General features: G+C 31.3%; 1 protein-coding gene across 7 annotated transcripts in view; it reads left to right on the top strand.

Moving 5' to 3' along the window:
• The window catches only part of LOC143054322 (uncharacterized), a 55,090-nt gene that overhangs the window by 23,292 nt on the left and 13,801 nt on the right, over positions 1–17,997 (top strand). For 4 of the 7 annotated variants that reach the window (XM_076227291.1, XM_076227290.1, XM_076227289.1 and 1 more), the window contains 4 exons: positions 837–930; positions 2,347–2,563; positions 3,853–3,929; positions 5,390–5,825. The exons of 1 other annotated variant lie outside the window; for it this stretch is intronic. In XM_076227291.1, the coding sequence (XP_076083406.1) occupies positions 837–930; positions 2,347–2,563; positions 3,853–3,922 (381 nt within the window). In that variant the 3' untranslated portion in view covers positions 3,923–3,929; positions 5,390–5,825. Of the gene's footprint in view, positions 1–836; positions 931–2,346; positions 2,564–3,852; positions 3,930–5,389; positions 5,826–17,997 lie in introns of those variants that run through there. 2 more of the 7 variants (XM_076227286.1, XM_076227287.1) reach the window with 2 other exon arrangements.

Here is a 17,997-nt window from a genome sequence, read left to right as displayed (position 1 = left end):
TATGGCACTCTAACCCTCCTGCTTATTTGGCAATGTTCAAACATTGCTACAATGTCAACATTACGTGACAGGAGTACATTACAAATAAACTCATCATAGATACCAGGACTAAATTTTGTATATACGCCAGACGCGCGTTTCGTCTACAAAAGACTCACCAGTGACGCTCGAATCCAAAAAAGTTAAAAAGGCCAAATAAAGTACGAAGTTGAAGAGCATTGAGGAACAAAATTCCTAAAAGTTTTGCCAAATCCAGCTAAAGTAATCTATCCCTGAGGTAGAAAAGCCTTAGAATTTCAAAAATTCAAAATTTTGTAAACAGTTAATTTATAAATTAACGGAAAACACTCTGGACAGAGAAATACGCACATAAGTAATACAAATAAACTCATCATAGATACATGGACTAAATTTTGTATATACGCCAGACGCGCGTATGCATTACAACATGTGAACCACAGAATAACAACGAACACCTCCCATGAATTCACAGCAGTACACAAGAAGACTCCGAATACTGTTGATTCATTAATATTCGTTGGATACCATTTTCGTAGATTTCGTTCATACAGGTGAACCACGAAATTAAATGTTCAACCAATAACAAGTTGTTAATAGGCATGTATGCAGACTCCGGCAAAACCACGAATATTAACTAACATGCAAATTTTCCCAAATCCACGAAATTTGGTATCCACAGAAATAATTGAATCGGCAGTAATTGGTAATTATTAAAAAAACAAGATTACCAAACATCCTTACCACATTTATTTTACACATTACGATCAAATATGCACTTTTTTAATATTGCATTCAAAATTGTATTTTTTTTTCAGAGTGCTTGTCAAAACCTTAACAGTATGCTTGCAGAACCAAAACAGATGAGTGATATAAACTTTCTTAAATCAAATGCGAAAAAGTTCCGGAGAAGTACGTATTGGCAATTTTAAAACTATTTCAAAGAATTAAATTAACTATAAGGGTACATGTAGTCCTGCCAAATGAAATCCATTCACCTATGCATTATTGTGCAAATGCGTAAGCAGACATAAGATAACTTCACATTCGTTAAATTTTATACTTTGACACTAAGATTTCAACTCCTTCAGGTAAATTAATCTTAGATGAGATTGGTTTTATTTTTTCCCCGCCTTTTGTTGGTCATATAACGTTTCAATTGTTGACGGTTCAAATTTATCCTCGGCATTTAAATATTATAATTGGGGTTCCTGGTGTATGTAAACCCAAACAAGCGCTTCGAACGCATGAACTCTAGACAATTTTAAGACTGTTTATTTTTTCTTTCCATCGGACTAGTTATGAACATTTCTATACATTTTGTTTTCTGATACATCCACCCTTTGAAACGTATTTGTAATTGTTACATACAATCAGTACGTACAGACGTGTAGTTTATTTGAAAAAAGTAAAATCAATAAAAATACTGAACTCCGAGGAAAATTCAATTGGACAGTCACTACTCACATGGCAAAATCAAATGAAAAACACATCAAATGAATGGACAACAACTGTCATATTCCTAACTTAGTACCGGCATTTTCAAATGTAAAAAATGGTGAATTAAACCTGGTTATTAAGCGCTAAACCTCTCACTTTTACAACAGTCACATCAAATTCCGTTATATGTACAATGATGTATGAACAAAACAGACATAATAAATAAAAGAGTCAAAATATGGGCACAGAAGTTATTTGACTGATTGTCATTTGTTTTTTCACGCCTAGTTGATTTGAATTATTAATAACCCATTCGAACACACATTACAAACAATCCAATAGGTAAGTTCTGAAAAGTGGTCCAATCGGGATAAAATAATGACAGCTGCTGGAAAAAGTTGATAAGTACATCTTCTGATATCCTTCCACGAGATCAACCGAGTCATCTGAAATCCCTCCCTGATTTTGGTAAGATTATTTTACTCAGTTTTAAGTTTTAATGTTGTGCTTTGTTTAATGTTCCTTGTCATACAAGTAAGAGGTTTAGCTAGCTTAAAAATCAAGTTTAATCCATCATTTTCAATATAATACTCTGAAAATCCCCTTTTTGTTTCTCTAACAAGGTCTCAATTACTGTTATATCTTACATGGTTTATACATTTGACCTCTAAACAATCTACATTTAACGAATTTGACATTGTCAATTTTATAAGAGTATGTTATTATTATCACCTAAATAACTGTACTTTTGTAAAAGTAAAAAAATAGGGTTCCATACATTCTGACCTATCAAGTATGAGATACTCAACTATAGACTTTCGAACTAGTGGTTAAACACAAAATAAAAAGTTCAACACGTAAATCCATTCTTAAAAAATAATTTTTCAGCTTTTTGGCTTGGAGGATCAGATAAAGTTACAGAAGGTGTGTGGGTATGGACAACTAGTGGACAGGGTTTTACAGTAACGGATTGGTATACACGTACTGTACACGAACCAAATAATGCGAATGGAGTAGAACATTGTCTGGACATCCATAAAAACTTAGATTATGAATGGAACGATGAAAAATGTTTGAATAAGAATAGATACATATGCGAAAAACCGTGAGGGCACTTTAATTTCTCTAAATTAATATATACTGTGGATTCATAATTATTTGTTGGATACTGATTTCTGTGGGTTCGTGGGTACAGGTGAACCACGTTTTCAAATGTTCAGTTAATAACATACTTTCAATAGGCTTTAGTGGAAGCTATTAGCAAGCAAAATCGAGGGAATTGTGCAAATGATGATACAAGCATGAAAGTTACCACAAAGCATCATTATTATATACTTTTTAAGAAATAACTGCTGGCCATTAAAAAAAAATTTTCTAAAATGGCTGTTTTCTTCAGTTTGAATATACTGTTTTTTCTGGAAAACTTTTCTTTGAACTTCTTTAAGTAAAAACCAATTATCAGGTTTGGCGGCTACCTTCCTTACATCACATATTTATCAAAAATGAATATTTGACATATCCAGTATTTGCGCATGCGCGAAAATGTTACAAAATTCTTTCAAAAACATTTGAGCTATTACTATATATTTAGTGTTTTTGGATTGCTAATGATATTATGAATTGGATTAATAACATTTTTCAAGGTTATGATACACATGTGTTTGACACTTTTGCGCATGTGCTAACTAATTATAGACATCAAGAGCGATTTGTATGCACTACCAGGCAATTCTAAGGTATTCGATGGATAAGGCGAAAATGTGGTGAATCCCGTAGAAATATCAATTGTAACTGCAGATCAGCCACGTTTGGAAATGCCTAGTGAGCAAATTCACTGGGAATTGCCTGATTTGTACGTCAAAGATGTTTATCGTCATGTTTGGTGGATTGCACATTGAAATGACTTGTTATAAAACTCTGTGTGATATATTGCGTGATAGGGGATGGACATGTTGTTTTACTGAAGCCAATATTGCAACACCAAGAACGGGAGATTCTTTTTTATGTATGTTCAAATGTACCTAGGACTAGACAGGCGCATCAGACAACTTCATTTTGCTTGAACTGTTAATTTTGGATTATGAAAGCTAAACTCAGAATGTATAATTATGTCATGTGACGTTCAATGATTTAAAAGACTGTTGTATAGAGTCATCTCGACCACAGTTTCATTCCTGGCGTATAACACACCTTTCAAAGGATTAACGAAGTATTGCCAATTTGTAATGAGCCATTTCCAAAACGTGTGGTGGCTATTTTGAAAAATTGATTTTTTTTCTGGCCAGCAGCGGATTTTTTATAAGTATCATTTAGTTAACCTTTATACCAAATTTCATGCTTGTATCACGATTTGCACAATTATGTCCATAATATCTCCCACTACTTTAAATGCAGAGATGGGCAAAATCACGAATTCAAATATCTACGAAAATGCAAGTTTTCAGCAATTCATGGACATAAGTGAATCCACAGTAAGTTACATTTGGTAATTATATAGGATATATATTGCAAAGATTGGAACGCTTAATCGTTCATATGGCCCGAGAACACAGTTCTTTCATAAAGCATTTCTTTAAGACATTAAACTCAAATTAAAAGAATAAGCAACTCCTCTATATTAAAATGTTTTTTAAAGTGTAGTGTACTACTATAGGGACAAATAATATCAAAATTATAGAAAGACTACCAGTTTTAACTTAAAATATGGACACCTTTATGTTACGGGGATCTAAAATTCAGTAGGACAGCTTCTGACACATTGGTTGTTAACCTTTTTAAACTGGATCAAATCCCTACTTAACATTAAGATTCGGCACACAATGTTTTTGACATGTAATTTCATTCTCTTACTTTATATTTTTTGCATTAGATATAAAGAAATTAATTTGGAAAGTGTATGTAAAACAAATTGCAAGTTATATACTGTTCCCATTATGAACCATTTATCTAGAGACAATAACTATGTTCTCAGAACTTACATATCGGTACTTCGTTTAAACATAATATTTCTGAGGCATTGAAATAACAATTTAGCCCAATCGCAGGAAACCTATGATGAAAGACTTTTGTAAAAGAACATTAATTTTATAAAGAATGAAACCAATAAACGAGTATCGTTTTCGTATTCGACATTTTGGTATTAACTAGATAATTTGAGTTCTCATTGACATCACATATTTGATAATCGACATTTTTACGGGTTTACTTACAATTCCTTTTAGCACGTGTTATGTGCGCTAAACTTGTCACTTTGCATATAACAACTCAAGAGAAAAAAAGTAAAGGGAGCACATAAACTACAAACCAATAGACACTATTGTATTTATCTATTACTGCACCTACCAATTGTATGATATCCATAAGCTTATAACATGTACCGTAACACGATCAGTAAATAATGAGGTCAGACCTATATTATGGTCTCTTATGATATTCCCATTCGTTTGATGTGTTTGAGTTTTTGATTTTTCCACTTGATTAGGGACTTTACTTTTTGAATTTTCCTAGAAGTTCCGTATTTTCAGTGAAAAGTGAAAAGTAAAATCTCAAAAACACTAAACTCCGAGGAAAATTTAGAACGGAAAGTCCCTAATCAAATGGTAAAATCAAATAATAAAACACATCAAAGGTATGGAAAACAGCTGTCACATTCCTGACTTGGTACAGGCATTTTCAAGATGGTGTTATAGCGCTAAACCTCTCACTTGTACGACAGTCGCATCAAATTCCATCATATTGACAAAATATCACAAATATGGGCACAACAACAACACGAACCCCACCAAAAACTGAGGTGATTTCAGGTGCTGCTCCACATGTGGAAACCGTCGTGTTATAAGTGAATTACCAATATAATAACAAATAAATAAAAAATGAATACACAATCATTCACATTAAATACACGCCTATATCTTTATAATCCTTATTTCAGATTGGAGTAAACAATAGGACAAAGACAGACCAGAACACGTGGTGACATTTAATAGAACATGAGCATATACCTGTAACAATTTTAATGTTACTTCTGTTTTCAATTTTTATGTTTATCTTTATCGAACAATGTTCTCATAATATGCATGTGTATATATGCATAATTCTTGTAAAATTATTTTGAAATGGGATCACTCATATCAAATCTTTTACTTTTCGAATAGTGGTGCAGCAGAGTACAGAATTTCTTGTACCTTATGGCATATGATACTTCATTAGAAATGTTAAGTCGTGCACTTTTTGAACATTGTGTGTTATAAATAAAGAAAAATGAGCATCCATGCTTCAAATCAATGCCAAAGGTTTTCATGTACTGAAAAAAAAACCTCATAATTTCTACAAAATAATACTTTATTTAATAAATTATATATAAAGTAGTATTGTTTATCAATTTTTAAGATCCGATTTAGATTTGTGTAAAATGGAGCATGATATCAGAATAATCATTTGACTTTTGACGTTTTAAGGGAATTTCAAAACCTTATAAATAACTGTAACATAATGACCTTCATTTTTGACCTCGGAAAATATTATTTCTAGAAAAGATAAACATACACGAATCATAAGTATCAAACGAGTACCCGAAACGCATTGTTGATAAAATTCAACAGAATTTTCAGGTTAAAATTTACCAGGTTTCTGGAACTACATTCCCACTGTTAGTCTTTATACACAATGATTTTAAAGACGATATCAGTAGCATGAGTGATCGAAGTTGCAACTAAGATTAAAACAAAAATTAAAAACAACACGATTTATAATTTCATGCGTCCGAATCGCTTTTCTGGATTTACCTTCATCAGGAACGCTCAAATCCAAACATTTGAAATCCAAAGGTGTATAAGTAACGAAACCGTCAAACATACCTAAAATAAATAGCCAAATTCATCTAAAGCCAACTTTGCCTGAGCGAGTTGAAACCTTAGTTTCTTAATAGTTACAAAATTTATAAACGGACAATTTTAGTAAAATTTGTTAAATCATGTCAGTACTGACTACTGAGCTGATCATACCCTCGGGGACTGATAGTCCAACAGCAGAGGTATCGACCCAGTGGTGTAAAAATTTGAAAACAACACGTCCGAAACACGTTTCAGGATTTACCTTCATCAGGAACGCTCAAAGCCAAACATTAAACTTCGAATACCATTTAGCTAATGATTTTTTAAAAACATATGTTTAAACTGAGATAATTAAAAAAATATATATGCCTGTGCGATACGTGATACGTGAAATAATAGAAAAAAATTGTTACCATGTGCAAGACAGGATAACAATGAAATTTTTAACCAACAAAACACAGGACTTGGAAAAATAGTTAAGCACAACAAAAATAGTTCATCTCTTAATTAACAAGCCGTTCTATCAACATTTATACCATTAATATTCCATCGCAAAAAAATTCCCCTTCCTACTGAAAATCAGATGGTCAACTAATGTGGTCGAGAGCCGTGGTGTAGTGGTTAGTGCATCGGACTACTAATACAAAGGTTTCTTGTTCGATCATCGTTCCGGACAGAAAATTTCAGGGACTGAATTTTCGGCTCTCCCATGGCACCAATTGCGAGTATGGTCTTGAAGAAACGATGATAGTCTGTCGGAAGGTGACGATAAATGGCGGACCCGTGTAAAGAGATAGCCATATGTCTTGCACATATAAGACACCCTTGTCGATATCGTAGAAGAGCAGGTTAATGCCGCTACAAAAAGGCACTTGCACACACAAAGTTGAAAGGGATTAATATAAGTTGCAATAACTTGTTTCCCAATCCACTATAAATAAACATGTTTAAACTAACTAATGTTCAATTATGGTTTTAAATGAGCAATGTTTGAGGTTTTGTCATATATAAAAAGGTCAGTAACTATATCAATAATAAAATAATTATAATAATCGTAATTTAATTTGTATGAAACGTCATTGAATATTCATAATAAATCCAACCGTCTTACTATTTAAGTGTATCTATACTTAGGGAGCTACCATTTGTTTTTTATGGGGGGGGGGGGGGGGGCTAGGATGAAAAATTTTGTCCTGCATTTTTTTTTTAGTTGTAATCTCTGTCCTGCCTTTTTATTTTTCACTCTATTCGGTCCTGCCTTTTTTTTAGTTTATCCTGACTTTTTTTTACCTAAAATGTCATCCTGACTTTTTTTTTTGCAAGTGTCTCATCCTGCCTTTTTTTTTACTCAAAATTCCTGTCGTGCCTATTTTTTTCAAATTTCATCCTAGCCCCCCCCCCCAAACCCCCCCATAAAAATCAAATGGTAGCTCCCTTAACCGGCAAAAGGACTTTATTGACCGTCGACTGCATGTAGTCAAAACTGATTTATCAGATATGATTTCTGACACACTTTTGTCATAATGTCCAATCAGCTCATGATGGCGATCGTAAAATATCTGGAGTGATGACCTTTATTTGATTGATTCATAGCCCTGTTTTCGCAACTTTTGAGAAAGCAGTTTTCTCGTTCAACAAAATCAAACGTTCTTTGAGCTAGCTCTAGAGTAACGTATCAATTGAGACACAAATATGCCATATGCTGGTGCCGCTGGGATGTTGCTACACAGTAATGGAAAGTTGAATATAGAAAAATAAAAATCATCGCGTTTGTCATAAATTTTGGTATTCAACCTACCATCAGTAGTCATTTCGAGAAAAAGGTCTAAATATGAAGCAGACTTATCTGTGTCGGTAGTATCTTTGATTTCAAGTTCACTTGGATATATTATATGTATATGTATATATCAAAGGTGTTTTGATATTCCTTATATAAAATAGAAGATGTGGTATGATTGCCAATGAGACAACTCTCCAAATGAGACCAAATGACATATGAATTAATAGCTTTAGGTCACTGTACTACGTCCTTCAACAATGCCCATACCGAATAGTAAGCTATAAAAGGCCCCGAAATCACAATTGTCAAATACTTAAAACGAGGAAAACTTACAGCCTAATCAATTTACAAAAAATGGTCCCTTCGTGCTAATATATTGTCAAAACTGCGTTAAGGGAACACATGTGTCATATTAATACACAATAGATTTCATCATGTGACCATAAGTAAATTTTATTATTATGTTTGTATTCAATAGTAGCTCATCGAAACTGAAAGTTCCTGTCTAAAGGGAAAACTACTTAACTACTTAAGTGTTAATTTGAATAAATTTTGTTTGATATATAAAATGTTTATCGATCAAAACGAAAGTTAGATTTGAGATTGGAACAGAATATAGGGTGTGATGGCTAAATCATATTTTAACCATGATGTAAATACTTGTTCTCCAAAAACAATTTCCGATGAAAACCAAACGTATGAAAATATAGAGGACTTTGTATTGTCGAACAGCAATTATGAAAACGATCAAAATGCCAAAATCATTAATAGAAACAAGACAAGTGGAAGAATAGAGCAAAGTGATTGAAAAAAGGAGCATATTTTGGATAATAACACTGGCGACGATACTCAAGATTATTATTGTATCGAAGAACAACACGAGACTTGTTGTAACTCTGATATTTATGAGAGTATAGAAGTTCAAGCAGTGAAACCTACTCATTGTGCTTCAACACATTTGACTTTCAAATCTTGGCGAGGAAAACGTTGGACTTGTTTTTTATTTGGGTTTCTTTTGTTGGGTGTCATAGTCGGTATGACTGCGTTTATGTTACTGAAAAATAATTCGCAAGATCCCGACAAGCAAAACACTCAGGCTCAAGGTAAGGTCATTTTTATAACATATTTGTTTTATATTTTGAATAACGATTTTGATAGATTCTAGTTCACATGGAATAAGAGTTTAAATGGTTTATGAGATAAGTAAGAGATAAAACTATTAGCCTAAAAATATATAACTTCAACAACTTACAAAGCATTGCAATAAGAAAAAAAAAGTCTTTTTATCAGAGCGTCACTCATGAGTCTTATGTAGACGAAACGCGCGTCTGGCGTATTAAATTATAATCCTGGTTCCTTTGATAACAATTCCATAATATTTTGAAATTAAAACAAAATCTACATTACTTACAATTATTTACAAGTTTGCTCAATTCACAATGATTCGCTTACTTTGAATATACCATTCTACTCTTTGAAGTGATGTTACAGTCGTCAGATAATGATGTCTCCCGAACCCATTATTATGATCTTTCTTGTGTTTTACTCCTAAATGTCCCCCACTTAATTTAGAAGCAACCAATACACCTTAACTTGGTAAACCTTACTATGAGTCAAACGCACACGTACCGACATCGAGGCGACCACACGACCACTAGACACCTGAGATAAAAAGATTGGCTGAAGAGATATTTGCCAGAATAGCATCTAAAGATTGTTTTCATTTTAGGATGAATTGAAGCTAGCTTTATTCTGTTATTTTCTATCGTTTGAAGTATATCTGTTCAATAGACACTTCTTATAGTTACTATTTTAATAGAATACTTTATATAAATACATTGTCATGTACATGGTTGTTGTAGTATATACAACAAAATCAATAATCTAAATGTTGAACGAAACTTAGGATTTGCCCAGGACAAATAATTAAGGTTGAATTAAATTTGATTATTATTAACAATACACACTTTTTGCTCACAGGTATTAATTTTCAAATAGTGACATGAAATAAATGTATAAAGTACTTGATTACACTTTGTTACACAAAGTCCCAAAGGTTCTTTATTATAATATCACTAGCTCCTTGTGAATTATATGATTTTAAGTTTTATTATATTAATATACAAAAGATCAATCTAATAAATGTTTTCTAACATTAACTAAAAATTTAACTTCTTCTAAATGCTTTGAATAGTACATTTATTTTGTAAATTCTCTATTTAATAGACAAAATACATCAAGTATTTTCATTTTCTGATCAGATACAAAGTAGAATTTATAAATTGTAAATCCAATTAAATTAATAAGATTGTTGAGGCCAACGTAACATTAATTGGATATTTTATAGCCAAAATGCAAGATCTTTCAATCTGACAGCTTTTTCTATATTTACTTTTTGCAATGAATTATAAACTATGAAGATTATGACATAAAATATTGTTGATAATTGTCTGTTACCTTCTATCTTAACAATATCTTTTGAGTAGGTAATATACATGCTATACTTTCTTAAAGTTTCTATCTATATAATAAAAAAAATAAAGTTATGCAATGGTTCAAATGAAATTCTGACTGTAATGGTAATATATTTAACCATACATTTATACCAACCGGTTTCATGACTTTTTTCTTTACTTATTTGTTATATAATGATATATTGGACAAAGAAGAATGTCAATATAATTACCACTAATTGACAAACATTGTTCATCTAAAATATCATTTATGTAAATTAAATTGCCTTTTATCTAATTTTTGAAAAAAAAAAAGAAATTTGTTATTAAATGTAATGTATTTATTCCCCCAAATAATTTGGTTTCTAATTTCGTATAAGATTTTTGGTATATCTGTCTGTCCTCCTCCTACTTTTAGCCAGCTTTTTAATACATTTTTACAAAATTTTGCTACGGAAATTTTTCCTGAGCCTTTTTAAACGTATAAGTTGCCATCTAGCAATATCTTTATTTAAAATTCTACCTATCCATGATGCTTTTAGTGATTCAAAGTGACTTTCAATGTCAATCATATTCAAACCCTCGTTTTCATAACTACTAATCATCGTATTTCTTTTAACTTTATCTGGTTTGTTATTTTCTTTCTATTTCTATTTTCTATTTTTTATTTTACATATGATCCATTTCATCTATTTTATTTTCAAAATTTAATCTTTCACATTCTTCATTATCATGTCCAAAACAATTCCCTTAAGCTTTAACAGGTTAAAATGTCCAGCTAATATTTGCAATTTTGTCTTTACTAGTTTTGTGTTTTCCTATCCGTAACCCTTCTGTTTTATTTTTATTTATAATTAATCTGGAATAAGATCCAAAGATTTCAAATTCATTTAATGCTAGCTTGATGTCATTAAAACATTAAAAAATAAAGTTGTGTCAACAGCTAATTGGTTTATTTTAATACAATGGGTTTTCCTATTAAATTTGATCTGAAATCATTTTTGAAATTTAGTTATTTCGAAGTCTCAGTGCCAATATCTTCAGAGATATGACAAAAAGTAGAGCAGATACATACACTCGTCATATAAACCAGGATAAAATTTTGTTTTTACGCCAGACGCGCGTTTCGTCTACAAAAGACTCATCAATGACGCTCAAATCCCAAAAAAGTTTAAAAGGCCAAATAGAATACGAAGTTGAAGAGTATCGAAGACCAAAATATCAGTATACAAAGTTTTAACCCAATTTCTAAAATGATTCATTGAATTCAAAGTGAAACTAGCGGCTCTAAATAGCCTGGGTCGCTCACCTTGGTCTATGTGCATATTAAACAAAAGACACAGATGGATTCATGACAAAATTGTGTTTTGGTGTTGGTGATGTGTTTGTAGATCTAACTTCATTGAACAATCTTGCTGCTTACAATTATCTGTATCTAAAATGTAATCGGCCCAAAAGTGACAGCGGAAAATATTTTGTAAAAATTTGCAAAAGTTTTAAAAAATTCATGAAAATTGAAAAAAAATTTATGAAAATTGAAAAAAAATTGACTTCAAAGGACAATAACTCATTAAGGGTTTCAATTGACCACTTTGGTCAAGTAGATTGACTTCAAAGGACAATAACTCATTAAGGGTTTCAATTGACCACTTTGGTCAAGTAGATTGACTTCAAAGGACAATAACTCAATAAGGGTTTCAATTGACCACTTTGGTCAAGTAGACTATTTGTAGTTCTTACTTTACAGTATAGTTCATCTCTATCTATAAAATAATATTCAATAAAATAACCAAAAGCTGCAAACATTTCTTAAAATTACCAATTCAGGGGCAGCAACCCAACAACAAGTTGTCCGATTGGTCTGAACATTTCAGGGCAAATAGATCTTGACCTAATGAACAATTCTATTTCTCAGCAGATTTTCTCTAAATGCTTTGGTTTCAGAGATATGAGCCAAAAAATGCATTTTACCCTATTTACTCTTTTTTTTTGTTATGCTATGTAGACGAAACGTGCGTCTGGCGTACTAAATTATAATCCTGGTACTTTTGATAACTATTTAGCCATGTCGGCCATCTTGGTTCACGGGCCAGGTCATCGGACACATTTTAAAACTACATACTCTAATGATGATTGAGGACAAGTTTGGTAGAATTTCTCATAGTAGCTTCAGAGAAGAAGATTTTTGTAAAAGGTAACAAAAATTTACAAAAAATATAATTTTTCATCATCGTTTTTTAATTTCAAGTAAAATATCACGTTGATCTTTTAAAACATAGTTATTTTCATTCAATAACTTGTTTATCGATATCTTAATTTGCCTTTGCATTTGAAGTCCCAAAAATACACATTATTTTTTTCCTACAACTTCAATCCAATCAATATATTTTTTCTGGCTCTGATTTATGCCCCAATGTCTTTCTCATCATAAATCTTAATCAGTTCTGATTCCTACATGTCTGGGGCTGACATTGGAGTTTAATACAAATTGGAGTTAAATACACTTGAATTGTATTGTACATGTATTTGCATTTAGTTAACTGTTCATTTCCTTTTCATTTAGAGTCTCATACAATTGGGAATTTAACACTCATTCAAATCGTTCAAAGGTTGATATTTCGTAAGTACATATTTTGTCAATTTCGTAATGTATAATTAAAGTATTTGTTCATAACAAGAAAAATGACAACCGACGGACATGTAGCGTATTTTACACGTACTGGCAATCCCACATATACCCAGGAAATTATAACATTTCAAGAAAAGGAAACCTTAAATGACGATGGTTTATTTAAAGACAGTGACCATAAATTGCAAGATGATCAATCTGATAAAACTTGGCAGTTCCAGGACAGCAAAGATATGCAAATCAGTAGAAACAGATGGAGATTTGGAACGGTATTGTTTATATCAACGACAGTTTTGTGTTTGGTGGTAACAATTTATTTTGCTACATCCAGTTCTAACAAAAGTAAAAATACTCATGGTAAGTCAAATGCTATTTAGTATTATACACGTTTTATCTTATTTGTGGTACTATTAATTATTCACTCCTTCCAACCCAAATATAGGAGATTCCCTTGTTCTATCAACAAACTAATAACCATAGATAGTTGCCTTCAATTGGTAAAGTTCAACTGAAAGTACAATGGGATGAATATAATCATCATACGCCTGTGCGACCCCAGACGTCAGTATGTAACATAGAATGACCGTTTCAGGCATAGTATTTGGTCAAAATATATATTAGGAAGAACATCATTCAAAAACGATATATTTTAAACGCATTAAGGTCTTTGAACAATTCTGTTTTGTAGTAAAATAATTTACCTATAAATGACTAGATCTTAAATGTGGAATAAATATAAAAACTGCGAATCCCTAATGTCAATATACAATACAAAATTCATATAGATTTATTTAAACAATTATGTTGGACAGAATAAAGCTGTATCAACATTTGAAAGGTTGATTATACTTCTCGAATAAAGAGAGTATGAAGGTTGTCTTCATATGTTTTAAACAGATATATCATGTTAAGGAGGGGTATTTGCGAAAAGTCAAGAGAATGTTAAATTGTGCGAGCCGTAAGGCGAGGTAAATTCATTCTCAAGACTGGTATTTTTCGCAAATGCCCCTCAAGAACATGATATATCTGCTTAATTACACCGAATGTTAATGTTTAAAAACGCATTGATGATCGTGACGTTACAAAATGTCCAGTCTGATAGAGGATTTTTTGGCAAATACCATGACAGAGAGGGTAAAAAAGGCATATCCTTTTGACAAAAAAACCGGCTGCGTTAAAAAATGAAGGATATTCATTTGATAACAGTAAATTGGTGAAAAATACACTGGCTATCGAGCAATCAAAATCCAAGATTCTTACATAAGATGTAATTAACGAAAAAAACGAAGGTTCCAAATTCTATTGACAAAGTTGACCGTAATGAATTTGACTAATTATATCAGCTTATTTTGCTCTTTCTTTTTAAGCGTGTCAGCGTATTCATACACCTTAAACTTTAAAATTTCTGGCTACAGAGCTCCTGTAAAATATTATTTAAGACAAGGGATTCGGACTCATCGTCATTAGTTTAGTTTTATTTGTATTGTCATCAAGGTGTTCGGTCATTCTCCAATTACATTGTATGAACAAATTCCAACTCTGATGTCCTTGATTAAACAATTTTGCGTTCCTTCCATGAACCAACCCACACATTTTCTGATAGAAGGAGTCATTGTTGATAAAGAACTAATACTTACGGATTCTAAAATCAATTTATTTATTATTTTGTTAAAGGACACTCAAGTTTACAACAAAAGACGGAAAATATTACCAATTATAAAGGATTTACAGAGACGAACGGTCATACAACTAAAGGTATAGTATAATGTACATTCTTTCCACTACCGAAATTGTGCTAAAGGAGAAAACATGTAGACTAAATTTTCTTGCTAATAACATATATACAGTTGATTAATAATTTTTCCGAATGAATTTCAAATTAAAGACAACAAATACTTGTGCAGCTCCACATACATTTAAACATTATCGACTTTGGATAAGAATATATTTTGAACACTGTCTGATGACCCCGACAGTTTATAGCATAACAAACACTGAAATATTTGAAATGTTATGCCAAGGTCAAGTTCGGTGCTGTTATATCTGTTTCAATGCAAAAAAAAATGATATTCAATTGAAAGTTGTGTGTTAAGATTCTCTGAAAATCACCGAATAAATGTGAATATATAGATTTTTTTATCATCACAAATTCTGAATAGAAAAGTAAACAATTTTATTTGTCATTGGTTTTATATGTATGTTCTTAATGTAATATCGTCAAATAAGTCACCTTCTATTTATATCAGCTTTTTATTTGTTTCTTTTCTAATCCGCCGTTTCAGATCTACTAAAATTCTGAGAAATACTTTAAAGGTGTTACTCTAATCGCTGTAATTAGTTAATAATGTAACAAAAAAATTAAAATTCCACCAAAGACGAAACGTTAATTTCAATATGAGGTACGAACAATACCGTTACTAAAGTTTTGTTTTAGGTGAAAAGCAGCTTAATTGCTTCATATTTTATCATAGAGATAGTTTTTATGATTTGATATACAGTAACGATTTTGCAGATTAGAATTGACAGGAATGTTTATTGTTGTTTTTTACATCTTTGTTTTTGGTGCTTGTTAGATTATAGTCTTACAACTACATAGCCATATTATATCAAATTGTTAATAATGCATTGTTTTGTTACAGAAGATGCATGTGTCAGTTACCCTTGTTTAAATGGAGGAACTTGTGTAACAGCTGGATGTAGCTACTATTGCATATGTCCAAAAGGTATCACGGGATATAAATGTGCAGGTAAAAAATATCAAAAAATTAAGGATGTACTTAGGTGAGGTTTTCGAATTTTGTATCAGGTGTTCGGACCCATTTATCTTTTCATTTACGACTTAATAGCTCATAAAAGATCATTTTCCAAAACTTTGTTCCATTTGATTTCAGACCCAAATAGTACAAAGCATATAGAAGATAAAAGTCCGAGTCAGTCTTTTGCAGTTATATTTTAAAAATCGAATATCATGAAAAGGAATTCCATGACCTATCAATATATTTAGCTTATTTTGTACCTTAACTAACGCTCTTCATACTTATAGAAACAATTTTGAATTCTTGATTTTCTTACTTTCACCTACGTACATCCTTGACTACGATATATTTACGACATAATGTGTTTGAACTTTTGATTATGTCCTTTGAATACAGATTTATAATTTTTTATAATTCCTCGGAGTTCGGTATTTTTGTTATTATTAGACACTATTTAGGTGTAAACACCTTTATTTAATCGAAAAAGCAGTAAATTTGTTTTGACTCCTGCAATAACACCAGCACAATTTTAAGAGTTAATAATCTTGATAATCTCAATGGTATATGATAATAGTGAGGTTTTACCTGGATGATAAGATTCATGCTTAAATGTTATGTAAATTACTGTGTAATTTCGTCAACTTCTCTGTTTCATATAATTAAAGTGATAGCATTTTTTTGGTGTCTTTTTTTTACCTGTTTTCAGATCATGTCTATCTATTTGTAGTCTTTTGACTTCCAAAAATATTGAATGAAACTGAAAAGTAATCAAACATACTGGTATTTGGATTTCTATGTAGTATTTTCGCACTTATTAGCGATTATTTAGATACCAAAGAGATATTAGAAAATTCTATACAATGTACAACATATGCCACGAATGAATTGTTACAGTTTGTCCGATGGTGTGGTGTATGTAAGGTTAGTTGGTAGGCTCGAGAACTCACACAAAACCAAATGCTATTTCATTTTTATCATGTTCATATCTCAATAAGCCTTTATGATATACAAATCAAAGAGAAAATGTTAAAGTGATTGAATAGGTTCATTCTAAAAAGTGAGCAAGACAGGGAGAACGTCTCATGTTATGCAATGTCAACTGCAATGGGAAATTACACTATGTCAATACAATGGAATTTGATGCGACAATCATACAAGTGGTTTAGCTAGATATAAAACCAGGTTAAATCCACCATTTTCTACACAAGAAAATGTCTATACAAAGTCAGGAATATCCTTTTCTTTTAGAATTTTCCTCTGAGTTAAGTATTTTTGGGGATTTTAATTTTTTTCAAAATATCATAATATGTTACAATCAGTTACACGACTAATGCGGTATGTAATGATCAAAGACAAAGAAAATACCTGTACCAAGTCAGGAATATGAAAGTTGTTATCTATTCGTTTGATGTGTTTGAACTTTTGATTTTTCCATTTGATTGGGGACTTTCCTTTTTGAGTTTTCCCTGGAGTTCAATATTTTTGTGACTACTTTTTTCTCCAGTAGGGTTAATTCACGGATGAATACGGAATTCGATCATGTCTGGTCAAATCTGCATCATGTTTTGATTTTAACGCTATATAGCAATTTAATTGAAAAAATCTGACGTACTATACAAACTAAAATATTAACCTGATTTATTTTATGTGTAATTTTATGATGAAAAATGACAATGAAAATTTATTTTTTTGAGGATTTAAAAATCAAAATATATGAAATGTTTCATTCAATTATGACACTATAATATATGTGGATAACAATCTTTAAACGTCTGCTTGAAGAAAATGTTAAATAATAGAAGAGTACTTTATAATAAAAGTAATATATATGATTAAATTTCACAACCATGATACAAGTGGAAATTTCCAACATAGTTATATTACCACTTTTAAATAACAGTTTAGCACTTAAAGCAATCGAAATGCATCGTGAGACTGTCTTCTTAATAAAGTGTTGTCTAATTGCCTCAAGCGTTTGTGTGGATTGTATCATTGATACAGAAACGGTGACAAACAACTTGACACATTTTGTTATTTACCAATAGCCCCGAAAAGGGTTAAGTGTAACAATCCCACATTTATTCGAAAA

This window comes from Mytilus galloprovincialis, chromosome 12 (assembly GCF_965363235.1).
Source record: "Mytilus galloprovincialis chromosome 12, xbMytGall1.hap1.1, whole genome shotgun sequence".
In the NCBI taxonomy this organism is placed as follows: Eukaryota; Metazoa; Mollusca; class Bivalvia; order Mytilida; family Mytilidae; genus Mytilus; species Mytilus galloprovincialis.
This window is presented reverse-complemented; position numbering and strand designations above follow the sequence as displayed.